Below are 15,266 nucleotides of genomic sequence, written 5' to 3'. Positions count from 1 at the left end.
TGTGATCGGCCGATACCTATTTTTTGCTGATTACGATTTTCTTTCTAAGAACCATAAATGACAACATATACAAACAAAAATCTACTTTTCTTCAATGCAGTTTTATTTTCATAAAAAAAAAAACAAAACAAGTAAAAGTCAGTAATAAAATATAAACAGCTCAAATAAATGCAATAGAATAAAGAGAGCTATGAAACTAAGTTTTTCGGGTTAACTGGGTTTTTATTCAGGTAAGAAAATACTACAGAAATTAAAGTAATCAAATGTAAAATAACACATTGTGTTATTTTGCATTGGTTACCTTAATTTCTGTAGTCTTTATTGCAAATAATTCTTACTATTAAAGTTATACAACGTATTCAGTCAAGAGCAGAAAGTGATTTTCTTTGTCTTTTGTTCTTTGATTAACATGACAGACAGCAGCAGGAATATTGGACTGCTGTCCCTTTAAGAGTTTATGAACGGTGTTCAACGGACCCAATACTGCTACACAGGGGCGATTCTAGGATTTTGATTTTAGGGGGGCTCAGCCCCCAATAAGGGTATGATTAAAAAAATATTATTTGACTATTAGGGTAGGGTGGTATGCTACTAACCTTACTGCAATCCACTATTCCATTGTATTCCCTGTATTTCATATATGGGAGTAGGAAGTACTGACTGAGCCATATACAACACTGTAATAAAAAAATAATTATTGGATGTGACCACTAGAAATAGGGAATGTTGATTTTTTTTATTTTTTTTTTTACAATAAAGACCTCCTGATTCATTCACTGTACAAACACACTAATAATTTCTTGTTGAGTGTCAATAATGTCAGGAGTCAGGACATTTGTGTTTATCCTTTGACGATACCACTGCTTTTTCTTATAAAATGTACAGGGAAATTGGCAGACAATTAAAACAATGTCAGGGTTCAATGACTGAAATGAATCTTGGGAACACAGTGGTATTGTGTGTGTGAGAGGCTGTCTACGTTCTATTCTCACCTGACTGTTGCTTATTTGCAGACCTACTCCCGCACGACAAGAAAAAATGTCGTATATCCATCTACAATGAAATATAAATTATTTAGTTTTTTAGCTTTTTAGCCTTTATAATCAACAATACAGTTGGATATTCATAAAGTCACCCCATGAAAATTGATGTCATTTTGAGTATTTTAACTAACCAGCTAATATTCATTAAGAATATAGACAAACCATGTATTAATGTAATTGTCATTGGCAATATGATTAATCTGTTCTATATTTATTTCTATTTATTAAAAATAACAACATGAATTATCAATTTGCCACTTCTATAATTCAAGTACAAATCTAGTATAAATAGTATAAATCAAGAAAATCAAAAAATCCCTTTACTCTACGCTTACTCTAATTTATGTATCATGACACTCCTCCTGATTCATTATTACTTAATACAAAACTATATTTAATAATACAAAACAAAATAATCCACATTCTCTCTCTGGGCCATCTAGTGCTTTCAGACAATGATGTGTGTCATTCTGTGCATGGCTGCATAATGTAATGTCAAAATACATTATAATATGTCTGTAATTGTAAAAAGTAAATTTAAAATAAATCATGATCGTTTTCTGAATCTAAAGTATGTTTCATGGGTGTTAATCACTTCATTTTTGTAGGAATAAAAAAACAACTATCACACAAGGGCTGAAGGTGAACGCAGCGAAACGTATTGGTATTGGACGAGAAACCGAGCCGTCCCGTGTGCTCCCAATGCTCCAGTAACATTACATTATGTAAACTGCAATGCATTTATGACAAAGAACTGCACCGATGCAGATGTGATATTATAGCATTAGCAATCTATCAATAAATGCACGCACACACGACACACACCTTGTGCTCTCTGATGTTCGCTCTGCTCGGCGCCCCTGCAGATTGAAAAATGCGCTAAATCCAAGCAGATCAGATAAGGGGAGGAGCCGAAACTTGACGCAGCTTGCCGCCGTTTCAAATGAGTTTTTTTTAAAGGGGACTGAAGCGATCAAAAATTTATTAATCAAATATTTTTTTAGGGGGGCTGGGCAGAAGTTGAAGCTGGGCTGAAGCCCCCCTAAAAAGGGCCTAGTGACGCCCCTGCTGCTACACACAACATGGGTTCACTTTCTTAGCTATTTAACGAATAAAAACTGACAGTGTTTATCTGTATACTCGCCAAGATTGCCTGTGCCGCTGGTTTTGACATACTTTTGTATGTATTTGACAGTTTAAGCGGAGGAAGGTGCTTATTTTGGTACGTTACTTGTGACTCTGTTTGACTTCTGTCTCTGAAGACTGAGCGTGGCTTGTTCGCTTCACTTATATAGATCAGTGGTACGCGCGCTTTCGGTGTGAGCGCGAGACCTGCGGGAATGACTAAATTGATGCGCAATACAAGCACTACTTAACCGGAGCGAATGAGACGAGAGAGAGAGGAGGCGCCCGCGCGGGTGTGTGTCACTTCACCGTGACAGAGAAGAGAGCAGGAACACGCAGCTGACGTTATTGCCTGATTCTCTGACCCAGTTTGTTTGCTGGTTTCCATGGCTGCAATACGCTGTGTTTTCCGCCAACTGGCAACCTGTGATATCGAAATACTATTGGATAAACTGCAGCACGAGGTTTCGCAGAGACCAAAACAAAAACAGACATTCCGACACGGAACGCACATTTTCAAAGTGGAATATCTGGCTGTAGCATTGATTTTCTGAGAAACAAGTAGGTGAACTAAATTTAGGTGTTTCCTAAATATCTGCAAACATATTGGGCTATTTTTATGCTTTATTAAAGTAAAAATCTTACATAGAGCCCCTTTAAGGCCCGGCTATACTTAATTTCCAGCGAGCCTTTTAAAGAAGCTCCTTTAGCCGTGAGCGCAGAAGGACGCGTTTGGTGCATGCACACGTGCATCGCCCGTGGTCATAACAATTCACCCCCAGCCTGGTTTAATAGCATTTATATATATAAAAATGTCTTTGGTCAAATTAAGCTGTAAAATAAATAGTTTATCCCTTTAAATGCAATGGATTTTGAAAGATATCAACAAAAAACGGGCAAAAAACTTTAAAAGCGATTTTCTCAGGTTTTCAATTGGAAAAGAGGTCAGACGACCATAATTCAAATGGGTATATCTTTAAAACCATTCAAGGTATGACTTTGACATCTTTCCATTGATACCAAAATCTCAATTTTGAAATTTGGGTCACTGTGACTCATTTTGCTGGATCAGGTCACAAATAAGTTTTTCCCCTCTTTGTTATTATTACACTTTTCAACAATTTGTGTCATGAATATTTATTTATTTCAGGTGACATTGTGAAACCTGCAGCCTGGATGTTGTCCATTGAAGGACAAGTGGTCATGGGTTAGGGTTAGGTAATAAGGCTGTGCACCGCACTCAACATCCCCCTTTCCACACCTGAAGAAAATGTCCATAGGTTGTTTTAAATGTATTAGAATTTGGTAATAGACCAAAATAAACGAGATTTATGCATTTTGTTTGTCCTTTGTGTCATGTATGTATGAATGTTCTGCATCTAACATAATACATAATCTGGTAAATGTGCCACCACATAATCACTTACTTTGATTGCAAAATTTGATATCATGAGTGCATCAAAGTAAGCATTGTTGGGTAAATATTCATGAAAATATGAGGAAAAGAAAATGCCACAATGCATTTTTATTATTTATTTATGTAGGATAAAGACACAGATCAAAGATCAGTAACAAGCTACACTTATAAAATGTATTATTTAACTTTCTAGATTTACTACTTTAACAAAACACTTTTGAGTTACGTGATATTCATTGGTCCTGTCGTTCTCAGTACTGAAACTGTTTTATAAAGTTACATTTATAGACAGTTCAGTCTTTTATACAGTAAATCTATTGCAAATTTCAAACTCATATTAGTCCTTATAAATACAGGTTCTAATGTTAATGATTCTTCATGAGTTTCATCTTAATTCATACGATGAAAGCTTTGCACATTCTGCAAATCTCGGTCATCTTCTCTTAAGGGAAACAGTAGGAAACCACTGAAAGTGCTGTGGTTATACTGGACATCATCATATATCCTCCTGCCAGACCAAAGTCTCACATAGACAACATCTCCAACCTCCAGGATCAACACAACTCCATTTGAGGCATTTAACCGATCCTGAGCCCGAGACTGATTTTCATGTGCTATAACCATGTGCTCTCCATTCTTAAAGATGGATGCAGTTGCTGCAGTTTCACCATTACTATATATAGAGATTCTGAACATGTACGCTCCTTTCAGTGGGGCTGTGAAAATACCTGAATCAAATAACAAGAGATACAGAATCAGCCGTTTCCTGTATGATTGCTCAATTACCAAACACACTGTGTAATAGTTTTGAAAGATGATCATTTAATTCTCTTATACACATTACACAACTGAAGAGAGGTCTGAATGAAGCAGAAGGTTTTAATGACTTTTCATTGATAATTACCTGTAACTGGGTTGTAGGCGTTCCCTATGTTCGTGAGGACGTTCTTGTAGGTTAGTGTGATTTCAGTGGTAAAAGGACCAACAAATCCACTGCCAGATTGCATCAGTCCAGCTGAAAAAGCTAGTTCTCTGTCTGTTATTGAAAAACATAAGCAATATTGTGATATATTGCTCTGTTACACTGAGAATTTATACTTTGAATTTAACATAATTCAAGCACACTTTTACCTCTATTTTCCTTTCTCAACTCCTCCACTTGACTCTGAGTAAGATTTGAAATTTCTGTGAAGGAATAAAGATTCTGTTAAATGACATTTACACTACTAATTGTAATAGATAAAAACAATTTACACAATATACACAAATTTACACTAACATTTACACTATACAATATATTGCATTGGTGTTTTTCTTTGGGGATTATTGATAAAATAGTGAATGTTTTGGTGAGGTACCATCATTTTTCTTGTTCATCTCATCCCTCAGTTGTGTCTCTAAAGCTCTGATGTTTTCTTTCTGCTCTGTATCCGCGGCAGTCAGTTCTCTGATGTTTTCTTTCTGCTCTGTAACAGTGGCGGTCAGTTCTCTGATGTTTTCTTTCTGCTCTGTATCCGCGGCAGTCAGTTCTCTGATGTTTTCTTTCTGCTCTGTAACGGTGGCGGTCAGTTCTCTCAGTGCTGCATGGATGTCAGGGATGCCCAGATCACAGTATTGTTGGCTGTCAGTTGAAGCTTCAGCTCTCAAAGTGTCTGTTTGAGGTGGATTCTGTCTTCCGTCCTCAGAGCTGATCTGTTGACTGATCTCATTCTCATTGAGTCCTCCATCTACCTGCTGCTGAACGACAAACACAAAGGTTTCCAACAGCAGCAGTATACATACTAAAGCCTTCATTCTTCACTGATGTTTGTTTCCAGCTCTTGCTCTGTCATCCCCACAGCCTCTCATGTTCCTTTTATAGTGTCCTGGTTTACTGTCTTTTGCACATGATTTATATTGTTCAAGATAATAAAAGTAACTCAAATTAATTGTTAATCATTATTAAAGGAATGTTCCAGGCTCAGCAGATGTTTAGCTCTATTCGTAACATTTGTGACACTATGTTGATCACAACAGAAAACAACTGATTCATCTCTTAAAAAAAAAAAAAAATATATAGATCAGTGGCCAGCAACCTTGTAGCATGTGAAGGGAAAATCACAGTAAGCTTCAGTCGCGTGAATTAAGTTTCTGATCCGCACACTTGCATAGGTTAAAATCTCATGCTTTAAAGGTATTTATTAAACCTGCAATAACTTCATAAAACAGGCTGTGTTACAGTAAGTAATATTTACCTCAAAATGTACGTCCGTGTGCAAGTTTGAGTGACTTTACTTAAATTAAATACATTAGTTATTGTCACATCAGTGATTATCTCGACCTCTGATATATTTCTGAACTCTGATATAATTGGTCACACCACTCTCCTGGTATCCATGTGAATATCTTACAAATGTTACCAACTTTATTATCTTTATGTTATGGGAAAAAAGAGAGGAAACATTGGATATAAATTTACACAGAAAAAAAAAAAAGAGTAAGTGGTGTTTACACATATAATGTTTAAGCCTTGTGGCTCAACTATTGAAACAGTGTGTTTTAATGTTTACTGCTCGGCCCAATTATTTTCCATTGCCTTACTTTTTTTTTTTAAATAAAGAACAGATTGACATTTTTCTCTGTTGATTGATATCATACCACAAATGTTGCCGATAGAGTTCAACTTGTGTTGCATCCACAAAATGTTCCTTTAAATGTTATTTTTCCTCCACGTGCAACAACATCCTATATCAACAGATGTAAAACTGAATAAATGCACAAAACTTATCAACTTAAATAAATTTAATGACACGTATAAAAACTCATGCAACTTATGATAATATTGACATTGGCTTCTTTTATAGGATCATAATGTGAGCTGAGTTTTTACCTTTGTTAATTATTATTCACTCACAGGTTCTGTCAGAGAGTTCAATCAATATTACATTTACACTTTTGGCAGATGCTTTAATCCAAAACAAATTATAATACAATTTAATTTCAATTCATTTGTACATCATCTTTTACAATGTACATTGTTGCACAGCTTTACAGAACACAGAGAAGAAAATATAAAGAAGATAGTCTTTTTAAACGCAAGCAGCCAAATGGAAAATGACAAAGAAAATTCCATTTTTCAAATTTCCATCTTGAGTTATTAGTTGTCAGCATTAGCTATGTGTAATAAATGTGCACATGTCATTTGGTGGAAGTGCATTAATGCAGTGAGCTTATTATGGTGTATGGTAAGCATTCATCATGATAAAGATTGGAAAGATTGGATTGTTTTTAAAGGCTGGTTCTGTAAAAGTTTTCTGTTTTGGTTCATATGCAGAGTAGAAAAGTACACTGTAGGTAATACTACTGTTTGTATGTGCACAACCGTTTCCTGTTCTCATTTTACTCTTTGTTCACCACCCTGGTTGCTTCAGGACAACTCTGCATAGCAGGCAATGTGCATTTAACCCTCTGGGGTCTGAGGATTTTTGGGGCCCTGAAGAAGTTTTGACATGCCCTGACATTTGTGCTTTTTTCAGTTGTTCATAAACATATTAATGGAAAAGGTGTCATTACACTGTATTCAGCACAAACTAGGCTACCATAATATGTGAGGAACATGTATGTACATGTTTGTAATTTTGAAGGAATAACGTTTATGCAAGGTTATTGAAAAAAAACATTGGAGGTATTGGAGGTTGTAGACTACAGTTTTTGCTTCAAATGATGTAAAAATTATCCTGCCTACTCGTTCATATAAAACAATATATTGATTTAAATTTTGTAAGAAACTTTTTGTCAAGAAACACAGTATGCGTGGAGGCGTGAATCTTCATGAATATTGCTGTGATTCACACCTGAGAAGACAAAGACCCGCATAATGACCTTCATAATGAGCCCTCTGTGATCATGCTGATAACAGGAATACATTAATATAATGTCCACTCTTGACAAAAAAACATGATTTTTGTGATGTCATGCATGCATGTATTATGGCACATCATATGAAGAAAATTTTGCATAGGCCTATTATAGTTTAAATGACAGTACCAGTCAAAGGATTGGACGCATTACTATTATAATGTTTTTAAAAGAAGTCTCAAGTCTCAAACCAAATAATGGTTTTCTATTTTAATATACTTTAAAATATAATGTATTTCTGTGATGCAAAACATCTGAACATTCATGTTACCTCTATGGCATTTGACAAACTATACATTATTAAAAAAGATCTAAGACTAAAGCTTCACATTTTGACCTCTGTTTTATTCTTATAGTGACCATAATTTGTTAATAGCCTATGCTTCAGGAGTTATGAATATGAAATATGAATATGAGTTGTTACCTTTGACCAAACAACATCCATCAGGGTTTTTAGCTTAAAAGAATGCACATTTGGAGAAATATTGATGGATTCTCATATGTTTATGTCAATTTTCTATACAGAGGAGTAACATTTATTCAAGATACTGTTTTCAATTCATACTTGCAGCCGGAGGGCGCTCTGTGTACATTTAGTCCACAAATGACTAAAGAACATTTTTTGTGAGCCCTGTATTTAAAAATGTATTCAAAGATAATTTTAATCCGTTGTTTAGTAAAATTAGAGAAGATTTAAACCGATGGGACACTACCTATTTCAAGGTTGGGTAGAATGGCTCTTATTGGAGGACTGGATTTACCTAATATTAAGCTATATCTGTGGTCTGCTCATTTAAGATACATTTCTGATTGGGTTATTCTCGATAACTCCCTTACCTGGTTGGACCTCGAACAGTCATTGTCGAAACTTCCTCTTGTGGATCTGTTGTTTTTCAAAAAAATTAAATCCTTATTGGATAACTGTGATAAACCTGTAACTGTAAATGCACTTAAGGTATGGAAGGCTGTTTGTCGTTTTAAGGGAAGAACTAAACTAACCTCTGCTCTTACGCCAATTGTGAACAACCCAGACTTCCCTTCGGGCAGATTGGATGGAAGGTTTAAATTTTGGGTGAATCTGTCACGGTTGGTAATCCGCTGTCTCATTCTGGTCTTGTGTGTTTGTGTGCGAGTTTTGTCATGCTGATTGTTTCATGTGGGCGTCGCCGCTGATTATCAATGATCAGCGGCAGCTGAATGTCATCAACCAGCCTATTTATTGCCCTGTCTTTCATCTCATGTTGTCAGATCGTTGTTGGAAATTCCCTCGTGCTGTTCCTTGTTCTACTCATGTGTTACTGTGTCCTGAGTCAAGTTCATCGTGTCGTGCTGTTCCTGTTCCAGTCTCGTTTGGATTACTCACCTGGTGTTCTCCCTTCACTTCGGGCACTCTTCACATGGTCTTCACTCATCTGTCCCAGATTGCCCATCGAGTTCCCTGCGTCACACTCTCCTGTTGGCTGCTACGTGTTTAACTTGTGTTTCTTTCTCAATAAAGAGAATTTTTACTTGCAACTTGTATCCGCCTTTATTTCCGTGACAGAATCAAGGTATTAATCGGCTAATGGATGTGTTTGTTGAAGAAGACCTAATGTCCTTTGAGGATCTGAGATGGAAATACCAATTATTAAAACAGGACTTTTTTTGTTTTCTACAGATTAGAAATTATATTTTGAAGGATACCTCATTATGTACTAATATAAGTCTATCTCCTATAGAAAAACTACTTTTTCAAACACCTGGAAAGAAGTTTACATTTATGTTTACAACCGTTACATTTGAGGGACAAGTAGCTTTAAATACTAGACTTGCCTGGGAGAGGGAACTTTCTATCTCTATAAGTGAAGAAGAGTGGGATAATATTTGGAAATATGCCAAATCCATTTCAGTATGCAATTGTGTCAAGGCCATACAATTTAAAATTGTACACAGAATGCACATTTCACCAAACTGTAGACATGCATTTAACAATACCCATTCAACTCTATGCCTTAAGTGCAAAACCCAAGTTGGCACCCTCACTCACTGTCTTTGGTCATGTAATCAGTTACAAATATACTGGACCAAGATTGTATTTCAAAATGAGTAAAATCTTTGATAAGGAGTTGGTTTTGGATCCTCTATTGTTGATCCTCGGTCTGATGGAGACTTTACAATCTTCTCACATTTGCAGCCAGGAAAAACATATTATTGAAATGGATAAGTGATAAGACTCCCGACTATATCTGGATGGCACAAGATTTTAATGGAACTAATCACATTGGAATATTTAACATGTTTTGTTAAAGGATTAGTCCACTTTTAAATAAACTTTTCCTGATAATTTACTCACCCCATGTCATGCAAGATGTTCATGTCTTTCTTTCTTCAGTCGAAAAGAAATTAAAGTTTTTGATGAAAACATTCCAGGATTATTCTCCTTATAGTAGACTTCAATGGTCACCAAACAGTTGAAGGTCATAATTAGTTTCACTGCAGCTTCAAATTGTTCAACATGATCCCAGATGAGAAATAAGGGTCTTATCTAGTGAAACCATCACTCATTTTCTGAAAAAATTGAAAATTATATAAGTTTTAACCAGAAATGTTCATCTTGAATTAGCTATTTATATGCAATATGCTAGTTCAATAGTATATAACAATTAGTTCAAACTCTGGCCTGCGGAGGGCAGTAATATGCTTAGCAGTGTCTACACTGCTGTAATTCAAATAGAGAAGAAGAAGAAGAGAGCTAGTTCAAGATGAGCATTTCTGGTTAAAACTTTTCAATTTTTTTCAGAAAATGAGAGATGGTTTCACTAGATAAGACCCTTATCTCTCATCTGGGATCGTGTTGAACAATTTGAAGCTCCAGTGAAACTAATTATGACCTTCAACTTTTTGGTGCCCATTGAAGTCTACTATAAGGAGAAAAATCCTGGAATGTTTTTATCAAAAACTTTAATTTCTTTTCAACTGAAGAAAGAAACACATGGATATCTTGGATGACATGGGGGTGAGTAATTTATCAGGAAAAGTTTATTTAAAAGTAGACTAATCTTTTAATGATCAACCAGATCAGTTTTATAATGTCTGGAAACCTTATATCAGTAAGCAAGGGATTGATGTGTCAACTATCTTGATGAAGAGTTTTCCTATTCATGTACCCCAAGTGAGTGCATGAATTTTCAAACTTTGTTTTGTACTACCACTGTGTATTTAGTGTGGTTATCCATTTAATTTTCAAGTATCTAATTTTTGTTTTCCTTTTTAGTGACCTAGGATAAATCTGCTTATTGTTACTTTGCTTATTGTTAAATCTACTTATCGTTACTTTTTTTTTCTTCTTCTCTACATCTTCTTCTTCACTGATTATGGTTTATATTCATGTGTGTTTTGTTTAAGTGATTAGTATTCACTAAGTTACACTTTTGTTCAGTAATTAGTATTCACTAATTTACACTTCAGTTTCTGAGAACTATCAGATTGGAGTTCATTCAGAGGGAGACGAAAGATCACGCATCATCTTAGTTTTCTTTATTTTGCAAAAAGCACAACATTTTGTTTTTACTCTGAGTGTACACAAATAAAAGAAGATATTTCACAGATTAAAATGGAGTATAATTCTTAATTGTATGTGCAAAATTGACAGAGTATTTTGAGTCTCTTTCCTACTGATAAGAAAAAAAGCAAGGTGGTATCGCTGGCTCGACCACCGGCTCGAGGGGGCAAGTAAATGTAGGAACCGAGGATGAACCAGACAAATTAATCTTTCAGATGATTCTTTCAAACATATCCAGATGCCCAAATCAACATTGGAAGACCAAAACACCCCAAGCTACTCCAGTCAGTCTATGAAACATCCCCTGCTAAGTACTTTTATGGCCATGCATGATTCCTGACTAAGAAAGGGGGGCAAACTTAAGTAATCTGTAGAACCCAAATGGGTGAAAAGACAACGCAACTTGAGCCACAAGAAGATAAAGAGTCTTTTGATCTCCAGATCAAAAGAGACAATGCAGGCCTATTTCTTCTGAGTGACACAGTTGAAACTTTACAGAAAAAACCCACAGAGACTGTTTTTACAAATAAACTGCATCGAATTGTTCCAAGACAATTCTAAATGGACTTACCAAACATCGTTCAATGACATAATTTAATATCATGTCTACACATTATACATGTGAACAGTTATGCTTAGATCACTTACAATTCATGTAATTGTTATAACTTTTGAATGACTGACCGAAAGTGTGCCTTGTTTGATATGAATTTAAATCTCTATTTTCAATTCAAAGTTTGGCTTGAATGTAAACTGTGTGAAATGTATTGTATATTTTTTTGTGAAATCGGGTCTAAACTGTAATCTTTTTTTATTCTCTGCCGAGAGCAGGAATTTAAGAGAACATGAGATAACATTTAGTTTATGATCGGCGAGGAGGAAAGCCACCTTTGGAGGACATGATACCTGATTGGTCAGAACTCCTCTAAGAGCTTGGACAAACACCTGAGTTTAAATAGTCAGATCAGAATGACAAATTCAGTATAATATGGCTTAAGACAAAGAACAGACAATGAAGAGCAGACAAGCAGTTTCATTCAAGCCATCCAACTTCTCACTCACTCACGTTTCTTTTACTTTAACTTTCCTTTCTTTTTACATAGAGAGTCTCGTGTTCTAAGTTAAGTTTTTCCGCAAAGTTTAACCAACGACTTTTGCCACCAAACTTTAAACTCCAGCCACGACAAGAAACTCCATTTGTTTGCCAGCACACCCAAACATGATTGGCTTTTCCATGACAAACCAGCGAACTCGGAAGACCCTTTTCTCCAAGCCAAGGATGCCAACAAGGGATTCCGCATTCAAAGATGCGATAGACAAGGAAGTACCTTTAGATTCTATAGCTTGAACTGGTGCATTAAATTAATGATTCATGGTACGTTGAGGTCAGGTCATATGAAGTGCATATTTTGCTAGAAATCATGATTATCATTTCAGTCTCTCTTAAAACTTTCTTTCTCACTTACTTTCTTTCTGCAACTTGTATGAATGTGTGTGTTTGTGTTAGAACAATCAATAAAGTCTCCTGTAGATTTTTAAAGAGAAGTGTCATGTGTTATGTGCTTATAAATTTAATGCCTTAAACTGTGATCTATTGATACCTTGCTAATAAATGGTGCTTTCACGACAGATATGCATATCTATTACAAGAGCTTATTATGGCCCGAGCAAATGAACGCCGGACGATTCAGTTGCTCGGTCGTAAACTAAGTGACTCTTTTTAAAATTCCCTATAAATTAATTAATAATTTCATTTGAGCTGATTCACTTACATAAATTATGACAGATCTACTAGTATTTTCTAACAATCAATTCTCATGTTTGATCTCATCTAATATTATAAACTGAACTGAATTGTGGTGAACTTTATATTAAAGTATCCTAATGTACAATCTAGGTGCTGTTGTTTAAACATGCATTGAGGAGAATATGTATATATATATATATATATATATATATATATATATATGTATATATATATATATATATACATATGTATATATATATATATATATATATATATATATATGTATGTATATATATATATATATATATATATACATATATATATATATATATACATATGTATATATATATATATATATATATATATATATATATATATATATATATATATATATGTATTTATCTCCACCCATTTGCTTTATCTTTCAGTTTACTGTCAGTTGGTTTTGGTGTTGGTATTCCATTCATGTTTAACAATGTGTTGCTCAGGGTATAATAAGGAAAGGTAACTGTTGATCTGGGAGAAAGGCTTTAACCTGCCACTCCTGCACACCGGTGCATAACCTCTTGCTACAAGAAAGACTTTTACAGCCTCTCCTTCACAGCAGTGCATTACTTGTTACAGCTGTTTTTATATAAAGTATGTTTTTCCATTCTACTTTATTTTTAAACATGTAACTTCATAAATAACTTTGTCTGCTTTTAAGTCTTTGAGAATTTTTCCTTTTACCACTGATAATGTTGAAAGCTAAAGTGATTGTAACTTTCATTATCCTAGTGTTCAGGTTATATCCTATATTTTCCTGTCAAAACACCTTTATTTATATAGCACTTTTTACAATACAAATTGTTTCAAAGCATCTTTACAGTCATAACAGGAAATTAATGCAACAATGTTTGTGATCTATATACGCCCCAGATCTGGCTGACTTTTTTTTATTTGTTTTGCTTCATCATAGGTGCCGCCAGGGTGTGTAAACCACCATAAACTATATAGTGGTATATAGTGATCCTAACCCTACCAGAGCTTTGTGTCACAGTGTCGTTCAAGGTTGTTTTATTTATATAGCACATATAAAAACAGCAAGCATGGCTGACCAAAGTGCTGAACAATAAAGCGAAGGAAAAAACAAAGTACAAAGTGAAACATACATTCATATCATATACTCATACTGAACTAAAAGCTAAAGAAAAAAAGTAAGTTTTAAGAGAAGATTTAAAAATAGTTAGAGACTGTGCTGATCTGATATAGGCCCGGAGACTGTTCCACAGCCTGGGGCCAGCGATAGCAAAGGCTCTATCACCTCTCTGTTTTTTTTGTTTTGTTTTTTTGATCAATTTTTTATTGATTATTGTATAGATAGGGTCACATACAGTTGTCCATAGTAAAACACAAACAAGGAAGTGACCCCCCTCCCCCCCTCCAGCGGTCCCCAAGGTCCAGGCCATTGATCCTTGACATAAAATTGCAATCAAAACAAAATAACATTCACATATACACCTGCATAATAAAATAAAGTTAACAATAATAAAACAAACAGATACAAGTCTGCAATATGAGAAACTTAGGATAAGTAAAATAACAAAGATCATCAGAGGTTTGAGAGTCCAATCATATCACAAAATTAGATTCTACCATCTTGAAGCTTTTCTGTCAACTTATCTGCCACAGATTCCCAAGCCTCAAGAGTTGAGGCTCTAGCTTTATTTATTCTGGCCGTTGACAGTTCTAACATTACTATATCATGAAACTGAAATAGCCAGTGTCGCACAGATAAAGTACTGGGAGGGAGCCATCTTTGCGCAATTATCTTTTTGGCAGAGGTTAGTCCTGCCAGCCAAATCTTCCTTTGTAGCTCTGTGAAACCTAAATTGGAGTTATCGTTTAGAAGGAGCACAACTGGTTGCACTGGTATCTCTTTTCCTATCATATCAGACATTATTGATGAGATCTTTTCCCAGAACTCATAAACCTTCTCACATTCCCAGACCATATGCATGAATGTTCCTTCTTGTTGGTAAGGACAAAAACTACAGTGGGGATTTGCAGATAATTTAATGAGGAAGCGTTTCTTTGGTGTCCAGTACAATCTGTGACAAAATTTGAAATGAATTAATTGATGGTTTGGATTTTTTGGATCGTGTAAACGATTGGCTGATGTTTTTAAGGCCCTACCACGTGCACAGATGATGTATATTAATATTATTACTTTCAGTGCGCCTAATAAATAGTCTTTTATCAGTTAGTAAAGACAGTTTCAAGTAATATTGCAAAAATGTATAAAACAAAACATCCTCTATAGCACCTTTAAGTAAGCAGTTTGGGACATGTGTCTGTATTGGATCTGTGCATTACTGTAGCTCTTAAGTGAAAACGACCTAATATAGCCGCTGCTGTCTGTGTCATTAATGTTAATTAAAATAAAACACAGTAGACTACTTAAATGTAAAGAACTGTATCTGTTGTATTTATCCTATTGTAATTTTCTTTGTTCTA

General features: G+C 35.0%; 1 protein-coding gene across 1 annotated transcript; it reads right to left on the bottom strand.

Moving 5' to 3' along the window:
* Positions 1-3,975: 3,975 nt before the first annotated feature.
* On the bottom strand, positions 3,976-5,445 carry LOC125276243 (heavy metal-binding protein HIP-like). Its single transcript, XM_048203749.1, has 4 exons — positions 4,944-5,445; positions 4,717-4,770; positions 4,490-4,621; positions 3,976-4,313 (listed from the first exon to the last, which is right to left on the bottom strand). Exons 1-4 carry the CDS (start codon positions 5,377-5,379, stop codon positions 3,976-3,978), a joined length of 960 nt encoding a protein of 319 aa, XP_048059706.1. The 5' UTR covers positions 5,380-5,445.
* Positions 5,446-15,266: the final 9,821 nt, after the last annotated feature.

The sequence above is a fragment of the Megalobrama amblycephala genome, linkage group LG9 (genome assembly GCF_018812025.1).
Source record: "Megalobrama amblycephala isolate DHTTF-2021 linkage group LG9, ASM1881202v1, whole genome shotgun sequence".
Lineage (NCBI taxonomy): Eukaryota > Metazoa > Chordata > Actinopteri > Cypriniformes > Xenocyprididae > Megalobrama > Megalobrama amblycephala.
The sequence above is the reverse complement of the archived record's forward strand: the minus strand, read 5'-3'. Positions and strand labels throughout refer to the sequence as shown.

Bases quoted from the DNA above. Each gene is read 5' to 3' on its own strand.
- LOC125276243 (XM_048203749.1), bottom strand. From the start codon at position 5,379: ATGAAGGCTTTAGTATGTATACTGCTGCTGTTGGAAACCTTTGTGTTT. The intron at 4,771-4,943 runs GTACCTCACCAA...ATTCCTTCACAG, and splicing joins GATGAACAAGAAAAATGATG to AAATTTCAAATCTTACTCAG. The intron at 4,314-4,489 runs GTAATTATCAAT...TATTTGATTCAG, and splicing joins CGCCTACAACCCAGTTACAG to GTATTTTCACAGCCCCACTG.